This window comes from Chrysoperla carnea, chromosome 1 (assembly GCF_905475395.1).
Source record: "Chrysoperla carnea chromosome 1, inChrCarn1.1, whole genome shotgun sequence".
NCBI classification, from domain to species: Eukaryota; Metazoa; Arthropoda; class Insecta; order Neuroptera; family Chrysopidae; genus Chrysoperla; species Chrysoperla carnea.
In genome coordinates, this window is record NC_058337.1 from 92,496,355 (window position 1) to 92,520,303 (window position 23,949).

The following is a 23,949-nucleotide window of genomic DNA, read 5'->3' on the forward strand; positions in this document are numbered from 1 at the left end:
ACTTACATTGAAAATTTAATATTATTGTCTCACAAACTTAAATAAATAATTGTGATAATTACATTTGAAAAATAATATTTATGCAATTTGATTTCTTATTTTCACAATTTTTAATGCATTAATTTTAATTAGTGTTTTTCATTTTAATTTGACATTTTTTATAACATTAACATGTAAAGAATTGCAAATTAGTCATAATAGTCTCCTATCGCCAAAATTTTTCAATGGAAGCGCTGGCAACGATTTTATTGTCCCTACCATGATTACCCCCCAACGAGTGAGGTAATTACGATTATTTGAATACAAAACGAGTTTGTGCAAATCGTTTTTTTATTAACCCTCTCTTGCACTGCATGAAATTGAAGCCTATGCTCAAAGACATGAGACGATAAAAATAGTTTATTATGGAAGGATAATACACATTGTAAATAATTTTATTTTATATAAAAATAAATAAAATTTTACAAAACAATTATTTATTACAGGAAAAACAAATAGAAAAACAATTTTACAATAATATATAAAGATGTATATTATAAATAAATAAATAAAAGTGTTTTTTGTATGTAGTACCTAATATTTAGTCATTTTTCTTATAAATTTTCTTTTTACACATACTTTTTTACTTCAATATCCTTTCTTTGTTTAACCCGTTTTTCTTCCTTGACATCTGTTCTGAGGAAATAAATCGCTTGTAACAGGTAAGTATATTATTCGTAGTAATTTTATTGTATTGTGCTTCCTATACAGTACGGAAGCCTTTATGACTCACTGTCAATTTATGAGAAAGTGGCGCTACACTAGCTTATTTTTTAAATGTGGACTGTCCACCAGTATAAATCTAACTTATAAAAAGTCACTAGTTCATTTTCAACAAGTGCACTTGTGACTTGTGGCATTATGGAAACGAACCCTTTTGAGAATGTCGGGATTATGTCATGTGCAGATTTCTAATTATAACGTCATAATAAACACTTAATACTACTTTTAAAGGTTAGAAATTAGAAATGTGCAAATGCAAAAGAATAACATCAACAATTAAAGCATTATATTTTTTAAATATATAATCCTAAAGAAAATTTTGAATTAACTACATAAGCTAAATTATAAAATTATCATATTGTTATTAAATCCGGACATATAATTATTAATAATTCAAGACAGTTTCGGTAGTGTCTAATTAAGTCACAAGTGCACTTGTTGAAAGTGAGTGACTTTTTTAAAAGTAGATTTTATACTTGTAGGTAGTACAAATTTAAAAAATAATTATTGTAGCGCCACTTTCTCATAAATTGACAGTGAACCATTCAGGCTTCTGTAATACAGAGATATGAAAAAATCTAGATTTATCAGGAACCGTGACAATACAAATATACGAAAATAATATCAGATTTATTTTCTACCTATGAAGGTGAAAAGCGTTGATATGGGTAGATTTACAAATTGTCAAATTCATTATATTAAGTTCTTCCTGATAAAGCCTGCTATATTTAGAATTGTTAAGGTCTACAAATAAGGTTTGAAATTAATAATTTGCTTAGAATTTCGGACCGAACATTCGAAGAAGATGTACAAAAGAAATGTTTTAATCGAAATCCAATTATATTTTAGGGGCATAAGTCTCTGACAACATATTATTATCCATATTTAACAGATTACAAAGTTATGGATTATTTAAATACTGGATTATTTAAATACTAATGTTAATCCAAATTTAATCTAAGTTTCCTCTATAAAATTATTTTCCATGATATAATTTTTGGAAATTTTATTCCTATAAAAAATTTTTAGTGAGTATAATTTATTAAAACATTTTACGTGAGTAGGTATTTGGAAAAACCTAAATATGTGTAAATTTAGAACATTTTGAAAACCCTTACCCAAAAAAAAAAATGTATAATATTTGTATTTTTAATATCTAACTTACGTCAGTATATTAGCATAATTTTATATCCTAGTGAAACCGATCATAAAAAATGGTTAAAACCCAGGTAAGTTAAAAAATTAAAATAAGATCATGTGAAATCAAGGTAAGTTTTTAGAACAAAAATTAAATCAGAGTTAAGGCTAAAATATATCAAATATTCTAGCCAATTATTATATGTCAAATGTGTATATTCTTTAATTAATGATATAGAAATTATAGATCCATCAAATTAATACATTTCTAAGATTATCCTCGAAGGGATTGAACGCTTGTATTTTTGCAATAAACGTATGTCTAAGGAGTAATTTGTATAAACCATATAACCAGCAATCGGTGGGAAATTTTTTGAGATCTGGATCTCAAAAAATGGATACAAGAGATCTCAAAACATAAGCATTTTCGAAAATTCCAAACCTTTCTTTTTTAGACCGAATATATGTTAAGTATAGAACGAATAAAACTTCTAAAAAAAATGGCTTAGATATTCCTTTAAAGTAAAAATTGAAGAAAATTCTTTACCTTTATATACTTTACCTATATATACTTTTAATGGTAAAGTTATAAAATTAAACAAATTATTTTCAATACCCAAACGTGTATTACTATATGCTAAACTTAAACCGAGAGCCTGTATTCAAATAAAATCTTTCTCTAGTCATCAACCAGGAAGTATAGAACAACAACTATCAGGATAACTAGTACGTATATTGTAATAAATTAGTAAACAATATTTTAATTACTTACTGAATTAATTTAAAACGATAGATAGAGATAGGCATACAACTATATTCTCCCTGGTTATGAATACTAAAATCTAATACAAATATTTTATTAGTAATGTAAATTTAATAATAAACATGCACATAAATTATTAAAAGTATTTGCTTAAACCACACTAAATAACTTATTTGATTCAAATACAAATGATGATAATTTTAAGCAATTGTTATGGTTTTACAATGATTGTGATACAAAATTGGGAAAAAATTCAATTTATGGAGTACACGCACGTTTCTACCACGTTTATTAGCCATACCGATATTCAAATTGGTGGGAGCGCTGGTCAGTGTAATAAACGTTTGCCAATTTCAAAATTAAATCTACCTAGCGCTCCCACCATAATATTAAACTATTAGGTAATTTAATTTTTCTTTAATAACTGCTAAAGAAAAGCAGAATAGATTAAACATTTATAGAAAATTGTTGGTGGTATGCTGTGATTTGGAAATGTTTTGAATTTCGCCGGTTTTCTAAAGTGTTCTACTGTTCTAAAAGTTATCTTCATGGTTTTTGCTAGATAACAAAAACTTGAAGCAAGAAGAATGTCTAGCAAAGAAAGAAGAATACCTAGAATCGGTACAATCGATACCAATGAATCAGTCATATGGGGACACAAATTTAAAAAATATATTTTTTTACAATTTTGATGGTGAATCAAGTTGCCATCCTCGTGGAAATAAGACTAAAGAATATTCATTGATGATTGTTTTGTTCGGAATGAATGGCAAGTTTCTGTCTACTGCAGAGTGAATTCTACTATTATTTCAAAATATTTCCTGCGACAATATTATCCAATTTTATATTTTTGTCTATTAACTTAAGCGCTAAAACTTTATTACTAAAGCTATCTTTTGAAAAAAATTGTTGTCTGGGCGAAGCCAGATACAACTAGTTTAATATAATTTTATATTAATTCAAGTAATTAACCGATAAGCGTGTATGCATTTTATTTAAGAGCGAGCGACATATTAAAATAAAATTCTTCAGAACTTGTATTCAAAGAAGTAGTAGTTTTTAAATTACAGACTTTAAAAGTATAATATACATATTTGAATTATATAAATGTAAATAAATATATGCAATGCATATGACTGACTATACATACAATGATACAGGGTGGTTAATAATAAACTTCTACTCTGTATATACACTTTGATTCGTAAAAATATGATTGTGAAGTCTTTACTCAATTTTTGTAAACTTTTATACCAAGTTTATTTAGTAGCAAGTAGCAAGTTGTGATTGTGACCTAACAAAGTATAATGCGAGTGGTTAAAATTTGATTTTTATCACCGTGTTATGAAAAAAATTAAATCGTTTAAAAAATTTTCTCAAAAAAAAAAGAAAGTAGTTCCCGTTTTGATGTTATATTTGTCAAAAAATATTATTTCGTCCTAAGCTATAAGGACTACACTTATGAAGGAATTTTTACCGTCAATTGTGTTGTTTTGAAAAGAAATCGCGTACATGCATTACAAACATTTATAGAGATGCATAGAAAGTCGGTTAATTATTTTTTAAGCTTTCGGCTATGTGTAAGGATTAAGTACACCAAAGATCGAATCATCAAAAGCGCGTATTTTTTAAGGAATACGTGCACATACTGACACACTTTTCCATTGTTAAGTCGGTTAGAAAGGAGCATACACCGATATTTACCATGAAAAAATATAAACTTTAAGCAAATTGAAAACAATCGCATATCATTGAAGTTCCTAAGTTAAAATTTGATAGTACTTGTAAACTCAGAGAGAGAGTGAAAATCGGAAACTAGTGAACCTACCCGCAACTAATAAGTAAGTATTTAACTGAATTCAATTTTTTTTAGTCACTTAGCAAACACATTTTTATCGAACGTAAGGGAATGTTGCTGTAGGACATAAGAAACAATATTTATTAAGAAAAAATCGTAGGAACGTCAAAAATTTTGCATCCTTTTTCTAAGGGAAACTACCTGTTGAATGTTATAAATAGCTGATAGTAATTTGTAAGTAATGTTTTGTACCCGAAAACTCACTTTCGATTAGATTCAAGATCAAAGGATTTAAAAATATCATTGCTTGGCTGTTTACTAAGTAGATCATCAAAGTACTCAAATGAAAAAAGCTAGATCAAATTTTACTCATAAGCTAAGAATAAATATAAAGTTATGTAAAAACACATATCAGCTATTATGAAAGTGAAGCTTTACCGAAATCTATTCTTTTTTCAAATTTTTTAATTTTTTTGAAATCGGCATTAATTTGGAATCTTTTAAAATCTTTCATTACTCGTTTGACTCGAGGTTTGATATATCTAGGTGCAAATCTGCAATATCTCTAGAAGAGTGTGAAGATCGACAAAAAAAAAGTTTAGAAAAATTTGTTTCTTTTCTGAATATAATTTTTGGAATTTGCCTGTTATGAAAATACTTTTTTCACATAAGATTTTTGGTTTTAAAAACAATTTCCGAAGGGGACACAGAATACTTTTATGAAATCTATGGTTTTTTGAAATCTATGGTTTCAAACTAATTTAGGTACAGGTAAAATCTATTAAATAAAGTAAGTTCACCGATCGTGTTACCAAGAGAAGAAAAAGCTATTTTTTTAATTTAACAACAAAATTATTCTCTATTTAAATGTATGCTTGATTAGAAAATAAGATTACTGTATCATAAACTTTAATACGACTAGGTGTCTAGTAAATAACAAAAAACAAAACGAAAAACATCAAAAAAATCCTATAATCTCTATCTGTTAAAAAAAATGACATATTTAAAAATATACAGATTGTTCTAAAATTAACAAAAAACAGAAATTGTCATAGAGAGAGACATACTGTAATTTATTATTTTAAAGAAAATATTGAGGAATAATTCAATATTCAAAAATTAAAGTTATCCAGATTCTTGAAAATATGTAAAAAGTGAAATTTCTTAATAACTGTACTCTTATTGACGATTCCGAAATTTTTTGATAATTTTTGTTAAAAACTAATAGCATCCTGTACTCACTTTCGCGGAAAGCACATAATTTTAAGGAATTTTAATTTTAAGGAATGACTTTTTAAACGACTTCAAACAAAAAAGGTGGAGGTACTCAATTCGACTGTACTTTTTTAAAAATGTTTGTTGGCTCAGAAATGTCGACTGGATGAACCGATGTTGATGATTCTTTTTCTATTTAAAAGCTGGTACTTACCATGTGGTCCATTTCATTATGGTCCAGTTCTGACTATGGCACCCATAGTAAAATCATGTAAGTCTTAAATTTGCATTGAGAATGTGCGCGACAAATGGACGAATAACTTATCATCCTAACCGATTTTTTTAGTGACAAATTAGTTAGTGTACTTCAGATTCATTAAATATCATAAAATATAAAAACTTTTAACAAAAAAACCGACTTCAAAAGGAAAACTACTCCAAAAAAAATTAATATGCACTAAAAAGTAAAAAAATTACGATAATATAATGTAACTACAATTATTGTTATTTTTGGAGTCGGTGTCAATCAAGTTTATGTAGCAAACTGTTCTGTCACAGTTGTTTCCTTGGCTGACACCGACTCCAAAAATAACAATAATTGTAACTACATTATATTATCGTTTTTTTTTTTTTACTTTTTAGTGTAATGTAAAATTTTAAAAAGGTGTTGTTTATCTTGGCTATTCTAGCGGTAGATTTACTTGATGTTTTTCATTTATTTTTCTTAAACAAAAAAAAAAAAATTACCAAAAATTCCGTGGTACAGCATGTATTAAACATACCTATTATAGGTAAGAGTTATTTCCATCAAACTCTTAAACTAAAATCATATAATTTTAAGTAATCATCCTGTATAATATAAATACAGATATACATATTTAATATTATGTGAAAAATATTGTTTTAAATTAATATGAGATAGTTAAAAGGATCAACTTTTGTCACATATGTTTTCTGTTGTGAGAGATTAATATTTAATATTCAGTGGTACACACAAAATAAACTGTATATTTCTACTCATATGTGTGCATAGTTTTGTAAACCACAAAAGCAGCATCAGTTTAGAGAGAAGATTTACAAACAGCGAACAACACACATTATTTATTTTATTATAAACAATTTTAAAATTTCGTTTATATTAAAAAAAAAATTAAAATTAATTTTGTGTTATTAAAATTGATTTACTAATAGTGCTCTGAATTTGTTGTTGGATGGTGTCGGGAAGATTTTGAATCTCAAAAAAAATGGTGTATAGTTTTTCATTTAAATTTCCTGTTTGCGCTCATCCAAATCACATAAGAAATAAATCATAATCGGATACAATTTTTTTTTTCTTATTTTAATTTAATATTTTTATTTTGTGATATTTATTGTTTTTGAAAATTTTAAAAATATTATGGAAATAGTTGGGGACTGTTGGTTTTTGTTGGGAATATTTTATGTTGTTTGTGTTAATTCTGTGGTTGTTTCAAAACATCAACAGGTATGGAATCAACATTTTTTATTAAATAAATTGAGTAGAGAAATATACTTTTTTTATTTAAGGTAGTACTATCGGTAATAGACTTTGCATTCAGAATTTAATGAAACTTGGCATAGTTGTCCATTATTATATCATAATTAACCAGTTAAAGTTTTAGGGGCTTTCAGACAACTGAAAAAAAGATATTTTAAAGATATTTGAACATTAATCCTTATGGGAAATCACAGATTTTATTTTATTTCACAAAACTGGACGTTAAGATTTTCAGTTCTCTGAAGGCCCCTAAAAATTTAACTGGTTACTTATGATATAATAATTGGACAACTATGCCAAGTTTCATTAAATTCTGAATGCAAAGTTATTATTACCGACAGTACTACCTTAAATAAATGTGATTGAGAAGTTAAGAATACTGAATTAAGATTTATAAAATTTATATTAATAGAAAAACGCTCACTTTTCTTTTACCCAAAATAGTTTTATTTCTTCAAGTAATACAATAATATATCTAATTTAATATGAGGAAATAAATTGAGCGATTTCACTAAAAAAAAATTATTCCTTTTACATATGGTTTTACATTCAATCACACAAACATAGTGATAATTGCAACTCCACCTCCATCGAAGTTAATATTTAATTTCTTAAATAAACACAAAAAAATTATGTAACCCAATACGAAAGGATACCATTTAAGTTATAAATTTTCGATGATCTCCAAAAGATTCTACGTATACATAAGTACTTCCAATAATTTTTCTAGAAGTAAGTACAGTTCTAAGAATCTTCACAGTTCTCAGAAACAGATTGCCTAAGATATCTCAGTATTATGTGGAAGCGCAAGAAAAAATATAACATAATTATGTATGTATAGCAATAAACTATTTCCCTGCGCTCCCTCAAATAAAAGTTACTAATCTGTTTCACTTAATTCCAAATTTATAAACGAATACCACCGCACAATGTCCCTGATTCCATATTTTCCGAGTTTAACCTCCTCGACGTCCTTTAGATCCTCTCGTCCTATGGCTTACGTATCTCGAGCCGTAACCTGAAAACTCGCCTTGTTCACAATACAGTATAGATGAAACCAATAATAATTATTTACAAAACGACTCTTTTCTTTAAAACTCCATGGTTATTTAAAACAAAACCTGGGCAGAAAATATATTTCCATACATTCCTCTCTGGGTCAAGTAAAATTTGATTATTGTACGTTCGTACGTACTTCGAGTTTTTCAAGTTAGAGTATAAAAGCGATTCAGACTTAGCCAAAAACTGTTGACTTTATGGCTATAAAATACTTACCTGCTCTACGACTAAAGGTTTATTTTATAAGCATAAGCCATAAGAAAATGTTTACGCTGTGATTAAAATTGTAGCTGTAACCAATCATATAATATAATAAATCTTTAAGGATGTACAAGCGCCAAGTTAATTTCGGATAAAAGGCTTGATTTTTTTTTATATGCAGTTGGCCTAAGTCTAAATCGATTTTGAAAATTTTAGGGAAGTGGAGTGGGTTTGACCGATTATTTAAATAAATAAATGACTTCAAAAGTAGGCATATTTAACATGGGTATTATGGGAAAACGGTAGATGGAGAATATGTTTTCATAGATTTCCCCAAAACTAGTCGGTGGAAATTAAAAAAAAAAAACTATTGAAATTAAAGTTAAAACCTTAATAAATCGTTGAAAACAAAAGAAACCCGTTGTGCTCGACTAATTAAGGATGTATGAGTACGGTATCGGGGACACAAATTTAAAAAAATATATATTTTTAATTTTGATGGTGAGTTATGTTATCACTTGGCAATAATATAAGACGGAAAGTAATAACAAATTTTTCGATACTTGGAATAATTTTCAAATAATCTAAAATTAAAAATTTTGTTCAATTATTTAGCTTTCAATATTTCGAAAAACAAGGCAGATATCGAAAAATTGTATTCTTATTTTCTTGATTCATGAAGTTATAACAAAATTCATCACCAAAGTTGAAACTTAGTTACAAATAATTTCAACCACAAGCCTAAACTTACCCTGTCGCTCATACTACCTTAAACATTACACGAAATCTACAAAAATAAATAGTGTGCAATTACGGAAAAGCAAAATAACAAGATTAAAATGAAATAAAAAACATCTATTGTTTTAGTTTTTGCACATTTTTATTTTACGTGAGTTAAGGTGAATCTTCTTACACATACCGTGAGTTTCTTGGAAACAGTTTTCTTTAACAGAACAACTAGCTTAATTAAATGATTTGTAAGCAATTCGTCAGAATAAAATTTATGCATATTATTTATATAAACTAAATAGGCATAAAATCAGATAATTAATTGTTGATTATGAATTTCTGAGTAACTCGTTTCCTCTTAAAAAATCTGAATTAAGATTACTGCAATTTGATAACTGAAAATCAGCAACAGCTGTAGAAATTATTTAATAAGCTAACCTGTACGTACCTTGACCTGAATATAATTCAATTTTTGAATTCAGACATATTAATGACATTCATTACAGTTAGAGCGTTAATATTATAATCTGGAAACATCGTAGAGCTTCAATTAATATATCTACTCATATACAGAGCTATTCATGTTATTCGACACGAAAGATTAATGCTAAACTGTAAGATATTGATAACATATTGTTTCTGGGATAGAGGCTTATTGGCTGTACATTTTAAAATTACTTGCGTTATGTACAGGATATCCGAAAAACAAGAAAAGTATCAAATTTTGAAATAAGTACACTCTGTTTATTATTGTATTTCAAGTTTTACGGTGATTTTCCTAAGGTTTACTTCACTTAAACTTCACAGTTTTTGAAATATCCCGAATTTTCTTCAAATTTAGTAACAATTTTAACGTATAAGTCCTTAAAGCTTATATCCGTTTTTGAAACCAGATTCAACTTGGAGTCTACTAAGCGATTGAGTTTTTGCCGCAATTGTAAATAAAGGAATTACGTTTACAGGTTGTCCCAAAATTATGACTAAAGAATTACAAGTTTTAAACGATAATAAGTTGGTTAACTTAATAAATGTTAATATGGTTTAACTCAACTTTTCTATAGCTATCTGTTCATGGAAAACGCACATTTTCTGAATGCGAACTGATTTAAACATATTTAATATGCATAAAATCACCTATGAATGATTCAAGTATACAATATGTTTCAAAATTGTACGGCTACTATTTCAGATGCGTGTTCCATTTCTCTACCCGAAAATAAGCAAAAATTCATATAAACATACTTTTGAAAATAATTTATTCTCTAAATACAGAAGACTTAATGTTTATTTATTTTTCTCACGTTCATCAAATTCGAAATCAAGAAATTTTAATCAAGGTTTAAAAAGCTTTACGACAATAATTGAATATTATTGCTTGTTTGGCAGGTGATTAAGAGCTTGTCAATTATTAATAAGCACTGGTTGAGTAGGTTCACACGAACTTCATATAAGTAAATACTGTTACTGTTGAACATCTTATAATTATGGCAGACACCACAAAATTTTCCACTTTTACAGAACAAACAGACAGGTATGTTTTTTATTCTATGGAGCGGAATAAAGAAATGATGCGACTCTTTGCACCATTTATTTTGAACATATCGTGTTGATATGCGTATTAGAAGCCGCAAAAAACTTATACAAAAAACATCATGATGCTGTTAGAGGCCATCCATTAATTACGTACGCATTTTGGGAGGGAAGGTTGGTTTTAAAAAATCTATTCATGTGTGTGTGTGTGTGGGTGGAGGAGGGTGGTGGATTTAACCCATTCTTACGGAAAGTTTTATGACTTGAATTTTAAAATTAGAAATAATGTATATATCGCGAACTTTAGTCTCTATGCTAAAGAATAAAAATCTTTAATCTACGTCCAACTGTGAGTTTTAGTGTAACTAAAGGGGTTCCAGAAATCTTTTTTTTGCTTACATAAATAAATAAAATTGTCAAAATTATGCTAACGTAGTTAATGAATGGCCCCTAAGAAGTTCCAAATAAGCATAGTTGGTGCTGTTAAATAACCATCATTTTGATCACTTATCTCAGAAATAAATTATTTGAAGCTAGAGAACACAAGCCTTAAAAGGTGTCATGCAATTTTGAAACAACCAATTGTAAAAATTTCACAAGGAGTTGCCGCAATGATAAGGACCGCACGTATACTTTAATGGAACAGTAAACTTTCATGCTCGTGCAAAATAGTGCCCCACCCCTAATGTAAAACATTTATAGAAAAAATAAAACAATGTTTTTTAATTTTGTTGCATCGGCTTAAATTCAACCCGCAACCCAGGTATACCGCGTGTGGATGATGGTACGCAAAAACCAACTAAGCCATTCTAGAGGATTTATATGTGTAAAATTATTTCGAAAAGTTAGTATATCCAAATCTGTTAACCTTCAAAAAGGTGTTATTTCTTCATAAAGAAGGCGAATGTAGATGGAACATAATTCTATACAAATTAGGTAGTTGAAATAATAAAAGTGGCGGCGTCTGACGACCATTTTTATATATCGATTTGTTATTTTCAAATTTTATGTAACAATTCGACTAACTATTATTTAATTAAAAAAAGTTCTTCTAAAGATTTATTTAAATGTCTGTACATACAATTACAAACACATATTAATTAGTATAAAAAGCTTTGCTTATAATGCACTTTTATACATCATATGTATGATAATAATCAAATAATTTATGTTAAAAGATTTGTGTCTCTTGTGAATTAAGTTTTTAATTGTCTTAGTACGAGTATATAAGTGTTTTGTAGTACAAAGTCAAACAAACAAATAAATTTTCAACACGATCAATTACTGTATAGTACAGAACAATTTTATTATTCTTTTCCAATTCTTTTACACTTTTATGTCTAAAAAAAAGCTAAAATATATGTGCATATTTTTTTTAACGGTTATATATCGGCATCGGTGAGGCTAGGAGACAAAAAATTACTTAAATAATCCAACATTGAAAAATGCGCTTATCAAATTTCAAACTATTTAATATTTTCATCGAAATTAGTGTCTACAATGAGCGTTTTTTTGAAACACATATATCTCAAAAACGATGAGCGTTTTTTTGAAACACATATATCTCAAAAACGATAAGCCTAAATAACAAGTGAAAACAAACAATTGACTGAGTAAATTGTTGAAATACCATGCATAATCAGTGTTGATTTCTTATCACATAACACATACAAACATGTGACACATACACTGATAATCAAGTATAGTACATATTATAAAATTTCCGCCTTATTGGCGCCCTCACGGGTAAACAGTGATGTTTACGAAAAAATGTTTCAAACAAAGTTGTTTAATTTTTGATAAGGAACATTTTTCACATTTAAACTTTTGTTCTATCTCTAACGGTTTACAAGATGGGTCCTACGGACCCAAGACCCAATTGACCTATGATGCTCATTTACGAACTTGACCTCACTTTTTACGCCCTGAGTACGCTGTAAAAATTTCAGCTTGATATCTTTTTTCGTTTTTGAGTTATCGTGGCCACAGACGGACGGACGGACAATCGGAAATGGACTAATTAGGTGATTTTATGAACACCTATGACAAAATTTTTTCCCTAGCATCATTATTTTTAAGCGTTACAAACTTGGGACTAAACTTAATATACTATGTATATTTCATATATACATGGTATAAAAAGTGTCAAGATACAAAAAGTGATAATAATAGTCAAAAGTATACAATCATTTGGTTTTCTAATCAAATATTTGATCAAAGACCGATGTCTATAAAACCAGGAGGCTTGGCGCAAAATACCAGCAAATAAAAATTGTTAAAAAATGTTCCAAATATAAGATCCAATTGGTTTTAAATTATATTTTATCAAAATCAAACAATAATCCTTAATTTTTCAATATCAAATTTTCATCAAAACAAGCCGTGGATAGTTCGTGGGTGCGGCCCTTGAGGTCCACACGAATAACTTCTCAACCTAATAAATAGTTTAAAAAAACAAAAGCAGACCGAATCGATCAAATTCGACCTAATACTATAAAATTCTTTTCGGATCATATTGCCGTTAATACGCTTCGTTTGACACCTCAACGAAGTCGGTATCATTTTTGTTCGCACGATATCGATCAAGAATTAATTATCTCTCTATAAACTCCACCGACTCGAAACAACTCGACGCAATGTTATGGAATTCTTTTCGGATCATATTTCCGTTAATACTTTTCGATCGACAACTCATCCAAATCGATTTCGGACCGAATTCAGGAACACACTGAAGAAATAATTTTCGTGCGTAAATTTAAAGGTATGTTGAAAATTTTGATTTCGAAAATCGCCCAATGACAATAACTTCCTATACTGGGAAGTTAATAACGAATTTTTGAACGACTGTATAGGTATATATTTCAAAATATAAGATCCCATAGTTTCAGAACAATTCGTTAATACGGGCTTGCGCTCGTGCACGTAAATTTAAAGACCACCAAACTGACCAAACTGACCACCTTCTGACCAAACTGACACTCTGATACGAATAGTTTGCGTCCGGTACCGTAATAATCGTAGCGAACTATTAAATGCCGACAAAAAGAGCCATTTTTCTACTTAAAGGAATAAAAGTATCTACATCAATTTAAACCTTGATGACAAATTGTTCGGTTCCGGAAAAAAAACGATGAATTATTGAGAATTTTCTACAAAAACGTTTAAACTTATCCCAATGAATTTGGAAACATATCTAAATTGTAATTATATTTCTAGTTTCGTTCGAAGAGATCAATTATGATCGAGCTTCACCCGCCTTCGGCGGGCTCGCTCGATCTTACAATTATTACTACTTGAAATGAAAACAACTTTATAAACACCTATAGATATTAAAGTTGATTTATTTGGAAAGTTTTGTATGTTTATGACGGTGAACATATAGTTGTTGGCTTGATGAGTAATATTATATTTATATTATTATAATATGTAAATAATATAATTGACAATTAGCACAATCAATTGACATTAATTTGCATACAACATTTTTTTTTTTTTCATTTTTTATTTTATCTAAATTAAAACGTACTTTAGTAATAATAATTAATTATTACGTTTAGTTATAAAAATTGCATATATTATAAAAAATAATGTTTCAAATTTCATACAGTTCATAAAACTTTTTCAGTTAAGTTTCTTATTATAATATTATTATCTTAGTTTCTGCTAGAAAGTTTTGAACCATAAATGTTTTTAATGGTTTTAGTATTTTGTTAATAGCTTCTACAAAAAAAAAAAAAAAAACTTGGAAAACTTGTTTGTTCGATCTTTGGTCATTTCACACAATGAGCGCATAATACTTTAAATTAGTGTCATTATAGTTATTCATTTTCATGTTTTCATTTGATAACGAAATATGAATAATGACTTATTTTTGGGACTAATATTATTACTGGGACTAGGTGGGTTTTTTCCTTGCAGGTATCTACAAACTGAACATATTTTCAGGCTCAAAAATATAGCGGTCAAACTTATAATATCCTTCTTTTTGGTTGTTTAGTTTTTTATAGGGAACACTTTTTATACTTAAAAATTGCATCAGATTTCTTAATTTTCTTCATTAAATAAATTATGAGAACTTGTAGAAATAGAAAAGCCAAACATTAAGCAATACGGTAATATCGTCGGAAAAAGGAAGCCAAGTTAACCTGCAGTTCGATTTAACACAGTCCTCGATAAAAAAAAACTATGTACTATACTTGAGTTGTTTTATCGAGGTCAACTTTTTGAACTTTAAAGTGTGTTTTGGAGCCAAATAGTACAATTTAATTGATTCGAATTTATATTTTTGATAAATATCCCGACTAGAAATTGTCCCAGTACTTATATTGGGGCCCGCTTGGGATTTGTTGGGGCATGGCCCAATAGGTCTATCCCAATTGGGATCCGATTGGGAACCTTTTGGGATAGCCCAATGTAAAAATAGGCGATTTTATAATAGTTTTTCCCAACTGGGGCCTATTTGGTAACTTATTGGGAAAGCCCAAATTAAATTAAAATAGGTCTATCCCAATTGGGATCCAATTGGGAACCTTTTGGGATAGCCCAATGTAAAAATAGGCGATTTTAAATAGTTTTTCCCAACTGGGGCCTATTTGGTAACTTATTGGGAAAGCCCAAATTAAATTAAATGATAAAAACAACGGTTTTGTTTGAGTGGGACCTGGTTGGGAACACGTTGGGATAGCCCGGTGTAAAAATTAAATAATCTTTACTCTATTTTTACCTGATTTTGAAAAATTTGATTGCTTTGAATAAAGCAAATATATATGTTCTTAATCTTAATACAGTTAATTGATTTAAAAAAATTTCCTACTTTATTAAAAACAATCATAATTTTTCAATTAATTTTTTTTTGTTTAAGTTATTTTTTTATAGTAAGTAAATAGTTAGAAAAAAATAATTTCCCTAAAAAAGTTTTAATTCAAAACGCTTTACTTCACTTTTAACTCTGTACTTTGAGTATTTATAAACTTTTCGTTTTTTACATAATCTATTTTTTTCTCTTAATATTATTCTGTTATTCCTATTTCCCTTCTATTTGCATCAAAAGTATCAGTTGTTCATTTTTGAACTTTCCGCGTTTTATTTATTTAAAACATTTCACCAGATGGCGCTGCGAGAAGTTTTTTATTTGTCATAATAAAAACACATTATGTACGGTCGAGTTTGAATCGAAAATAAGTGATTTTTTATAGTTTTTTTTTTGGTATTTTAATTTATAAAAATTCAGCATCATACTATATAATGAAATTTTTTTAAGTGCATTTACGTTTAATTGAATTTTATTATTTTGACACGTGTGTAACAAACATTTTGAATGTAATTGAAAATGTCAATTGGATATTGAGGTTATGTAAAATGTGAACTTGGACGTCTACTGATCAGAAGATTTCGTGAAACAACTCCGCACTAGTTTTTATTCAAGTATACAAGGTAAAAATTTCGATCACAAGTTATATTGTGATTATTAAAAAAAATAGTTCTTTCATTAATAATTTTTTTTTTTTTAATTATTATAGATGTCTTTATTAAAAAACTAGCTTCCAGTCCCGAAAACCCACTAGACGATATAGAAATTTTGAAGGCAATGACAACAGTGATACAAGGTGCTCGAGATTGGGATGGCCATCGTCTTCTTCGTTTAAAAAAATGATCATTCTATTGACTGGATCTATTGTATTTTTATAAATTTATAAATAAAAAAATTTGCTTGGTAATTTTCAGTTTATTTTTAATTTGAAGCTATAGGCTACATCATGATTGTATTGATTAACAAGGGGCAAATGATTTACAATAAGGTAAATTAAGCGGGAACAGACCGAGATTATTCGATTGGGAACCCATAGGGCTTGCACATTCGGGAACCTATAGGGACTGCCCAATCGGGAACCTATAGGGACTGCCCAATCGGGAACCAATAGGGATCGCCCCACCGGGCCCCAAATAAGTTTCTGCGTTACAGCCCAATTTGGGGTCCCAATTGGGCAACCAAGCTGGGTCCCAATTGGGAGCACGTGAAAATTTCTAGTCGGGATAGATTAAATTAGATTAAAACCTGAATTAGACCTGTTGGGCAAAGGCCTTCCTCCGTATATTCCCTATTAACAGAATCTTTCAGATCTCATCTCTTTTCAAAAATCTCATCTCCCCACCTTGTTGGAGGTCGGACCCTTTTCCGTTTGAAATTAAATAGTATCTATGAAGTACATCTGGTCGTCTATCATCTTTTAGTCTGGAAATTTGTCCGGCCCATTTCCATTTCAATTTTTTAATACTGACAGTAACATCTTTGGTCTTTGTTATTGATCTAATAGTGCTAGATGTAATCCTGTCAGCAAGTTTGTGGTTAAACATAGATCTTTCCATACTTCTCTGGCAAGTTCTTAATTTTTTGTAATTTGAAATGGTTAGATCAGATGTTTGAGTGCCTTAAGTTAAGATCGGAATGATGTACGCATCCCAAACTTTTCTTTTTAAAAAGAAATTTAATTTGCTTTTGAAAATTTTATTTAAGACCAAAAATTTTTCCATGTATATTCATTATTCTTTTTTGAATTTCAATACTGTTCTGATCCTGGAACGAGATTATTTTTCCGAGGTATTTAAAACTATTTACCCGCTCTATTGTCTCATGCTCTAAACTAAGTCTAAGGTTGAGACTATCTTCAGTTGCATTTGACATTCATTTGGCTAAATATTATTTTAAATCAGAATTAAAAGATCGAACTACATAAATTAAACTGTGTGCTATAAAAAGTACTTTGTTTCTTTTAATGTGGGCTTCGATAAAACGACTCAAATGTAGAAAGGAATATGCTACAAATTACTGCTCAAAACGCATTAGTTTATATCATAGATCAAATTCCACCATAATTTCCACGAATTTGTTACAATAACTTTCAAATACCCTATTTAATACTATTGTCAAAATTTTTTATATTTACCTATTTAATTATAAAAAGATTATTTTCCACATGTATATGTAGATACATATCAGGAAACAAAAAGGTCATAAATATTATTAATCCATAATGTGACAAATTCATTATCCTCCAAATTTATTACACATTCGGGCAAAATTTATAATTATTTTGACAATCATTAAGTTTTATTAGTTCCACATGTTTGTGATATTTAGCTAGTCAAGGGTACATTGAAGTAAAAAAGGATACATGTTTAATTTAATTAACCCTTGTAATTAATATATTTTATAGGAAATTAAATACAAAATTCATATTGGTTTCACCATTCATATTGATACATTTATATCATATGATTGTTTTATTGATATTGGCGAATTCTTTACCTCTGTGCTCATGCAATTCAAATCTATAATGTTTTCTCCCTCGCGCTTCGTTCTGTTGATAATGTACCGTGATACAAAATACCATATAGTTTTATATCATATCTTTATCTTTAGGCTTAAAAAAAAGTCAAATAACAAATTATTGTAAAATCTTTTTTATAACCTTTGTATGTGAGACATATTTCTACTCTGTTAATAGTTGTTTAGAATAATTTATCCCTAAAACTTCAATTCTAGGTTTCTGTAAATAGTACATTTCCAGAAAAAAATTTGATAATAATATAGTACAGTTTATTTACTTGGATTATAATATACCATTAGTAACCTACCCACTGCGTGCAAATTCCAACTTCCTGAGCAAGAATCACCCTAAAGAATTAATCTTTGCTCTCTTGGGCTATCAAATAGTCTTTCGAACTTACCTCAGTGCTCGCCTTAGAGCTCGCTTCATTCGAAAGATGGTGTAGATATTTTGGTTTACACCTTTAAAGAAAGGAAAAGGAGTCAAGGAGGCCTTAAAAAATCAAAAAGTTAAGTCCTCTGGCATAAAAAATAGACGTCAGTCCATCTGATCTTTTATAACGTATATAAAGTTGACTCTTCCAATGCAGAGTAATCTTTTACTAAAAATATCAGTAACAGTTGATTGAAAATAAGAAAAAACACTTTTCCTTGCAAGAGATAACTATGCCTGCTGTGATTTAGTAAAAGTTGAAAACGTAAATTAAGTAAATAATTATGTCATATTTTTTTCGGTAAGGATGAACGGACTCTATCGTGTGTTTAGCGTGAGTCTCACGTTAAGATAATTTTTAGTAGATGATTGGCGTGAACAAAGAATTATTTAAGTTTTTTGAGAAAAAGTTAATAGTTTTTCCGTGTGATTGTGTTCATTCACTATTCTAAGAGTTAAACATGCCGTTTCCTTTCAAACAGTCAACTATCTCAAGACAGTCAAGATTATACTTTTCCTAGCTTTAGTTAGCTCTGACTAAAACATGATGATCACATTTCAACACTTTGCGGTTTTAATAAAATCTTACTGGAATGACCAGCAACAGTCGACTGCACCTTGGAAGGGTCAGCCTTTATATTAAGCTTTAAATATGTTTGTATATAGTGGTTATATGGCGTTCTAACCTGATTTTTTCGATTATTTTTTACATTTATTAAAATGAATTTTTTTTTCCTTTTTGTTAAATACCCATAATTTCATAATCGTTTAGTGTTTTTATTAATAATGATTTGAGGTCATTTCAGTAACCACTTATTAAAAAAATTAATTTCTATTAAACAATTTTAAATAGTTTATATTTTTTTAATAATATATTTAAAATCAAAATAATATATTATTAAACAGTAGCAGTTTGAAAATTGATTTAAATCTTTTGATTGAATTTCTCAAGTACGAGTTTAGTATTTAATATAAATGGTTTCGTTCTTTTAGTATTCAAGATAAACAGACAGCTTTGTTCTTTTATCGGTTTAGTATTGGTATAATATCTCTTATTAAGGGGTCAAATTGAAAGCATGTAATCTCATTGCCTCCAATTGAAACCATGTAAACTCCTTTGCGAAAAATCTAAAGAACAAGAACCTCGTTATAAATACATTTATTTATGCCACGAACAATTTGCAAATAAGTTTCAAGTGTTGCCGTTGCTCTCACTTTTCAAAAATTTTTTGGCAAAAGTTATTTGTTTTTGGATAAAACATAAGAATTTGCTACAAAAATGATAAAATTCTTGAAAAATGATTAAATATAATAATAATGGGGTTTAACCTTCGTTTCTCTGACATATTCCTTAACAGAGGCCACCCACGTCATTATTTGTGAATCTTTATTTAACTACATGTTTAAAAAAAATTTACAAAAAGTTTGGTGGTATTGAGAAATTTTTTCTTCAAATCTGTGATAATTTTTGTAAATTGTTACTGTATTGTTGGTAATGTTTTGCTTATTTATTTTTAATTTTTTAATTTTGCCTAAAATGTTTGTAATGTGTTATATGAATAAATTTTTGTATGTAAGTCCGTTGTATGTTTTTAAATAGAATTTCTTAATATACAATTTTATTTCGAGTATCGTGGTATTTATTTCAAATAACTATACAATTTACATATATAAAAGTACATTTTATGATGTGGGTGGAATCGGTTACTTCCTTCTTATCCAAGCGACGAGAATGTGATCGATTCTGCACCCCCGGAAATATTTGTTCATACTGCCGCTGCCTGGATTCGAACCCGCAACCTCTCAGTCAGTAGCCAAACGTTCAAAGATTAACGCCTTAGACCGCTCGACCACTGAGCCGGAAAAATGGTTATAGTTGATCTCTGTTTGACGATGACCACGTCTACGTATACAATAAAAACTAAATGCTATACTTTCATTCCCCGTAAAATGACGTGATAAGTGTTTTCACTTTTTTTTTTCATTTCGTTTTCGGAAAACGAGGATAGAAACTTTTTATAGAATCACAATCACCTGTATATGCGAGTGAAGCTAATAAAAGCTAGTATTACAACTGCCTTTGAAAGGCAGTTCAAATCAATTCAAATCAACTACAAGCTTATAGAAGCGAAAAAATCAACTACAAACTACTATGTATTTTACCAATGTTAATTATTTAAAATAGTTGATTAATTAAAAAAAATTTTAAAAACATACTACGGAATCCTAAACTTGTAAGTAATAATAAATATAACGTAATTATAAGATTACAATTTATTTATTCATTTTGATAAAGAAATTGAATATTATGTAAAATTAATTATTTATTGTGAGATGAATGAAAACAGTATTTAATCAAAATGATAAGAGGTGTGCTTTTTGCATATCACCAATCAAATTAAAGTAAATTATCGTCATATTTTTTCTCGACGTAATTATAAATACGACTGAATGATTGTATTTTTGTTATGAATCTGATATAACTAATTATGTTATTGGGATAAACATAAGTAAACATTAATTCAAAATTAATTGATATGAAGTGAAAATCTTTATAGATCATGACTTTGAAGTCTGAAAAATTTATGCGGAAAGAATTTAAAGACAACGATAGCTCAAGAGTGACTGTAAGAAATTCTGAAAGATTTACCGTTGAGTTTTGATTTTTTTTCCTTTAGATTGTATATAACGAATCTATGAGAATGGCATCATAATTAAATGATATCAAATATTAATAAATATAAATAATATACGCTATAATTTTTATTTTATTCGTAATAAAAATAATATATAAATTAAAATCACTCTGGATTTTGTAAACAAACAGCAAATTTTAAGGTTATTTTTAATATTTTAAATAACAGTTGATCATTGAATTTGACATTTAAATTTTAGTCAACTCAATTTTTATTTTATTATGATCAATAAAATATTATATTGTGTTATTTTAATTCATTACAAATTATTAGTTGTAAAAGAAAAACTCAAAAATGATTGCTGATTTGACTACACTTGTTCTCGCCTCGGTACTACTTTAAAGTAAAAATTCAAAAAGTTGTGCTTCAATGCCCTTTTAACTCTCCTCTGATATTTAAACTTAGTTATCAAATTCATGAAATCCTTGCGCTAAGAGTAAAATTATTGCCGAAAGTTATAAAGATGGTCATGGGGTAAATCCGGTTCAAACCTACCACCGGTACAGACCATCCAGGGCCAACATTTTTCCGAACACAAATTTCAGAATCAGTAGTTCGTTATGTACTTTGCATGTAATGCCTCCTTACTTGCCTTTGGATTGTGTGTATAACTTTATTTATAAAAATCTCGTTTACGCTAACTCTTGCTTGCGTAAACTTGAGAGATAGGATAGTTTTTATCTCGATAGGTAATTGTCAGAGCGAGACGTGTATTTTTCCGAGGGAAAACATCTGTTTACAACCCATTTCCTTACAATTTTGTATGAATCAAATAGACTTTTCAAAATGGAAACATAAATATGGAACATTGGATTCATATTAAATATAACCAAAACAGATTATGTATTTCCACCTTGTCTAAAATAAGACACACAAACAATCCTTGATAGCTTTTTAAATTTTCCTTCTGATACTTCTTGAAGTTTATGACCTATTGCACCAGTTTAAAATCACATAAACAATATTTCAATTTATCAAAATACTGTTTAAAACTTTTTGTTGTTACTATCGCATGAATTGCATTTTGTTTCTTTAAACTTTTTCACCTCCATGTAGCAATTGCCACAAAAGTTTAATCTATACAGTGTGTTTGTACCTCTATACACTTATCATAACATCATGGTAGAAACTAATAATCATCTTCCGTTATACTACGTTTTCCAGATTTGCAGTTTATAACGAACGTATTTGTTATCCAATCCAAAATATCTACTCCAAAACAACAACATACTTAAGACTAGAATATTGCGGGAATAAATTTCCTATTAAAGAGGTTTGAGACAGGGCAACCCTCTATCATCTAAGCTCTTCAATGCAGTGCTCCAGCTAGTATTCGAAACCTTAAACTGGAAAGACTACGGGATCAGAGTTGATGGATTTTACTTGTTAAATCTTATATTAGCAGATGACATAGTTTTGTTTGCAACGAACGAGTAAGCTTCTATGATAAATCAACTTGATTTTCAAATCAAGCACCTTACTAAGCTTGCAAATAAACATCGATAAAACCTAAACCATGGCAAATGAAAATTCGGGCTCAAGTACCAAGCTGAAGAAAACGTCAAAAATTTAGTATATAGGTGTATAAAATTCAAAATAAATATCTAAACATATGAGTATGTTTGCTATGGCAACGGCTCAGTCAAGACCTCCATAAAGAGGTATTCTGCCATTGCTTCACAGTCACACAACTTCCTCGTACAATCTTTTAGATTATATATAGAAGTTTTATAGCTGCTTACACCAGATATTTTATAATGTATTATGAATGAATTATTTCCCATTCAAAAAAGTCTTTCCTAAATGTATATATATCGATGAACTATAAAAAAAATGACATTTCATGGTCCATAAACTAATCTAAACGATTTTATTAAATTTATTTATGATAATATCTCATTTTTTATATACAGAACACAGAACGTACGCGTAATTTTTTTTTAAATTGTTGTGTTAAATGGTCCATTGATCTCTTAATAAATTCCAAACTAATAAGCTACTTATATCATTTCTATGCATAATATGGACAGTTAAATTTACAAAATTTGAACTAATTTTGAAGAACTATTTGTGAATACATTTATTTAAAGAACGGTATGTAGTTCTAAAATAAGTCGGAATTCAAAATGGGATCGTGACAGAAAATTTTCAAATTGATTTGTTAAATTTTGACTAGCAAAAAATACAAGATTGAAATCTCCATCCAGCAGTCCAACTGAAATGTATTTTTGTGTACTAATTTATAGTAGGTCAGCCACTACTTTTCTGACAAAACATGTCGAAACTCGAAACAAAAAATTTGAGCCATTTTTTCAGTTATTTTTTAATTTACACCCCGAAAACCGCCATTGAATTTTGTCTTTTGTTTCTCAAATTTAAGCGATAGTCTTTACTTACTATTGACGCCAAACTGTTTGAGTTCACTTTTTTGCGATTGCGCTCCCACTCTCTCTTTAGAGCCATTTGACCATATATATATGGTTGGAAAAAATGCTACTGATTGGGAATTACCTCAAAATCATAAGTATCAAGCCATAAAGATCCATGAATTTAATGGCACTTTACCTACTAGATTATTAGCAAATATACTTCCATGACGTCTCACTACTTTCAACATTCTCACACACGGCAGAGACTACCAAGCATTCCTAATATCAATGACCTTTTCAGTCTAAATGACTTTTAAAATTAAAAGTACAAATTAGTCTATTAGACGAGGAAATTTAACACAAAAAACGTCAAAACCGTGAAAATTTCTAAAGTAAGATGCGGTTTTTTGGATT

The 23,949-nt window shown here is 28.7% G+C and overlaps 1 protein-coding gene across 1 annotated transcript in view; it reads left to right on the top strand.

Moving 5' to 3' along the window:
• The first annotated feature begins 6,701 nt into the window (after positions 1 to 6,701).
• LOC123293753 overlaps positions 6,702 to 23,949 on the top strand; it is a 34,610-nt gene continuing 17,362 nt past the window's right edge. The window contains exon 1 of the mRNA XM_044875062.1: positions 6,702 to 7,158. Coding sequence (XP_044730997.1) covers positions 7,072 to 7,158 — 87 coding nt within the window. The 5' untranslated portion in view covers positions 6,702 to 7,071. The remainder of the gene's footprint in view (positions 7,159 to 23,949) is intronic.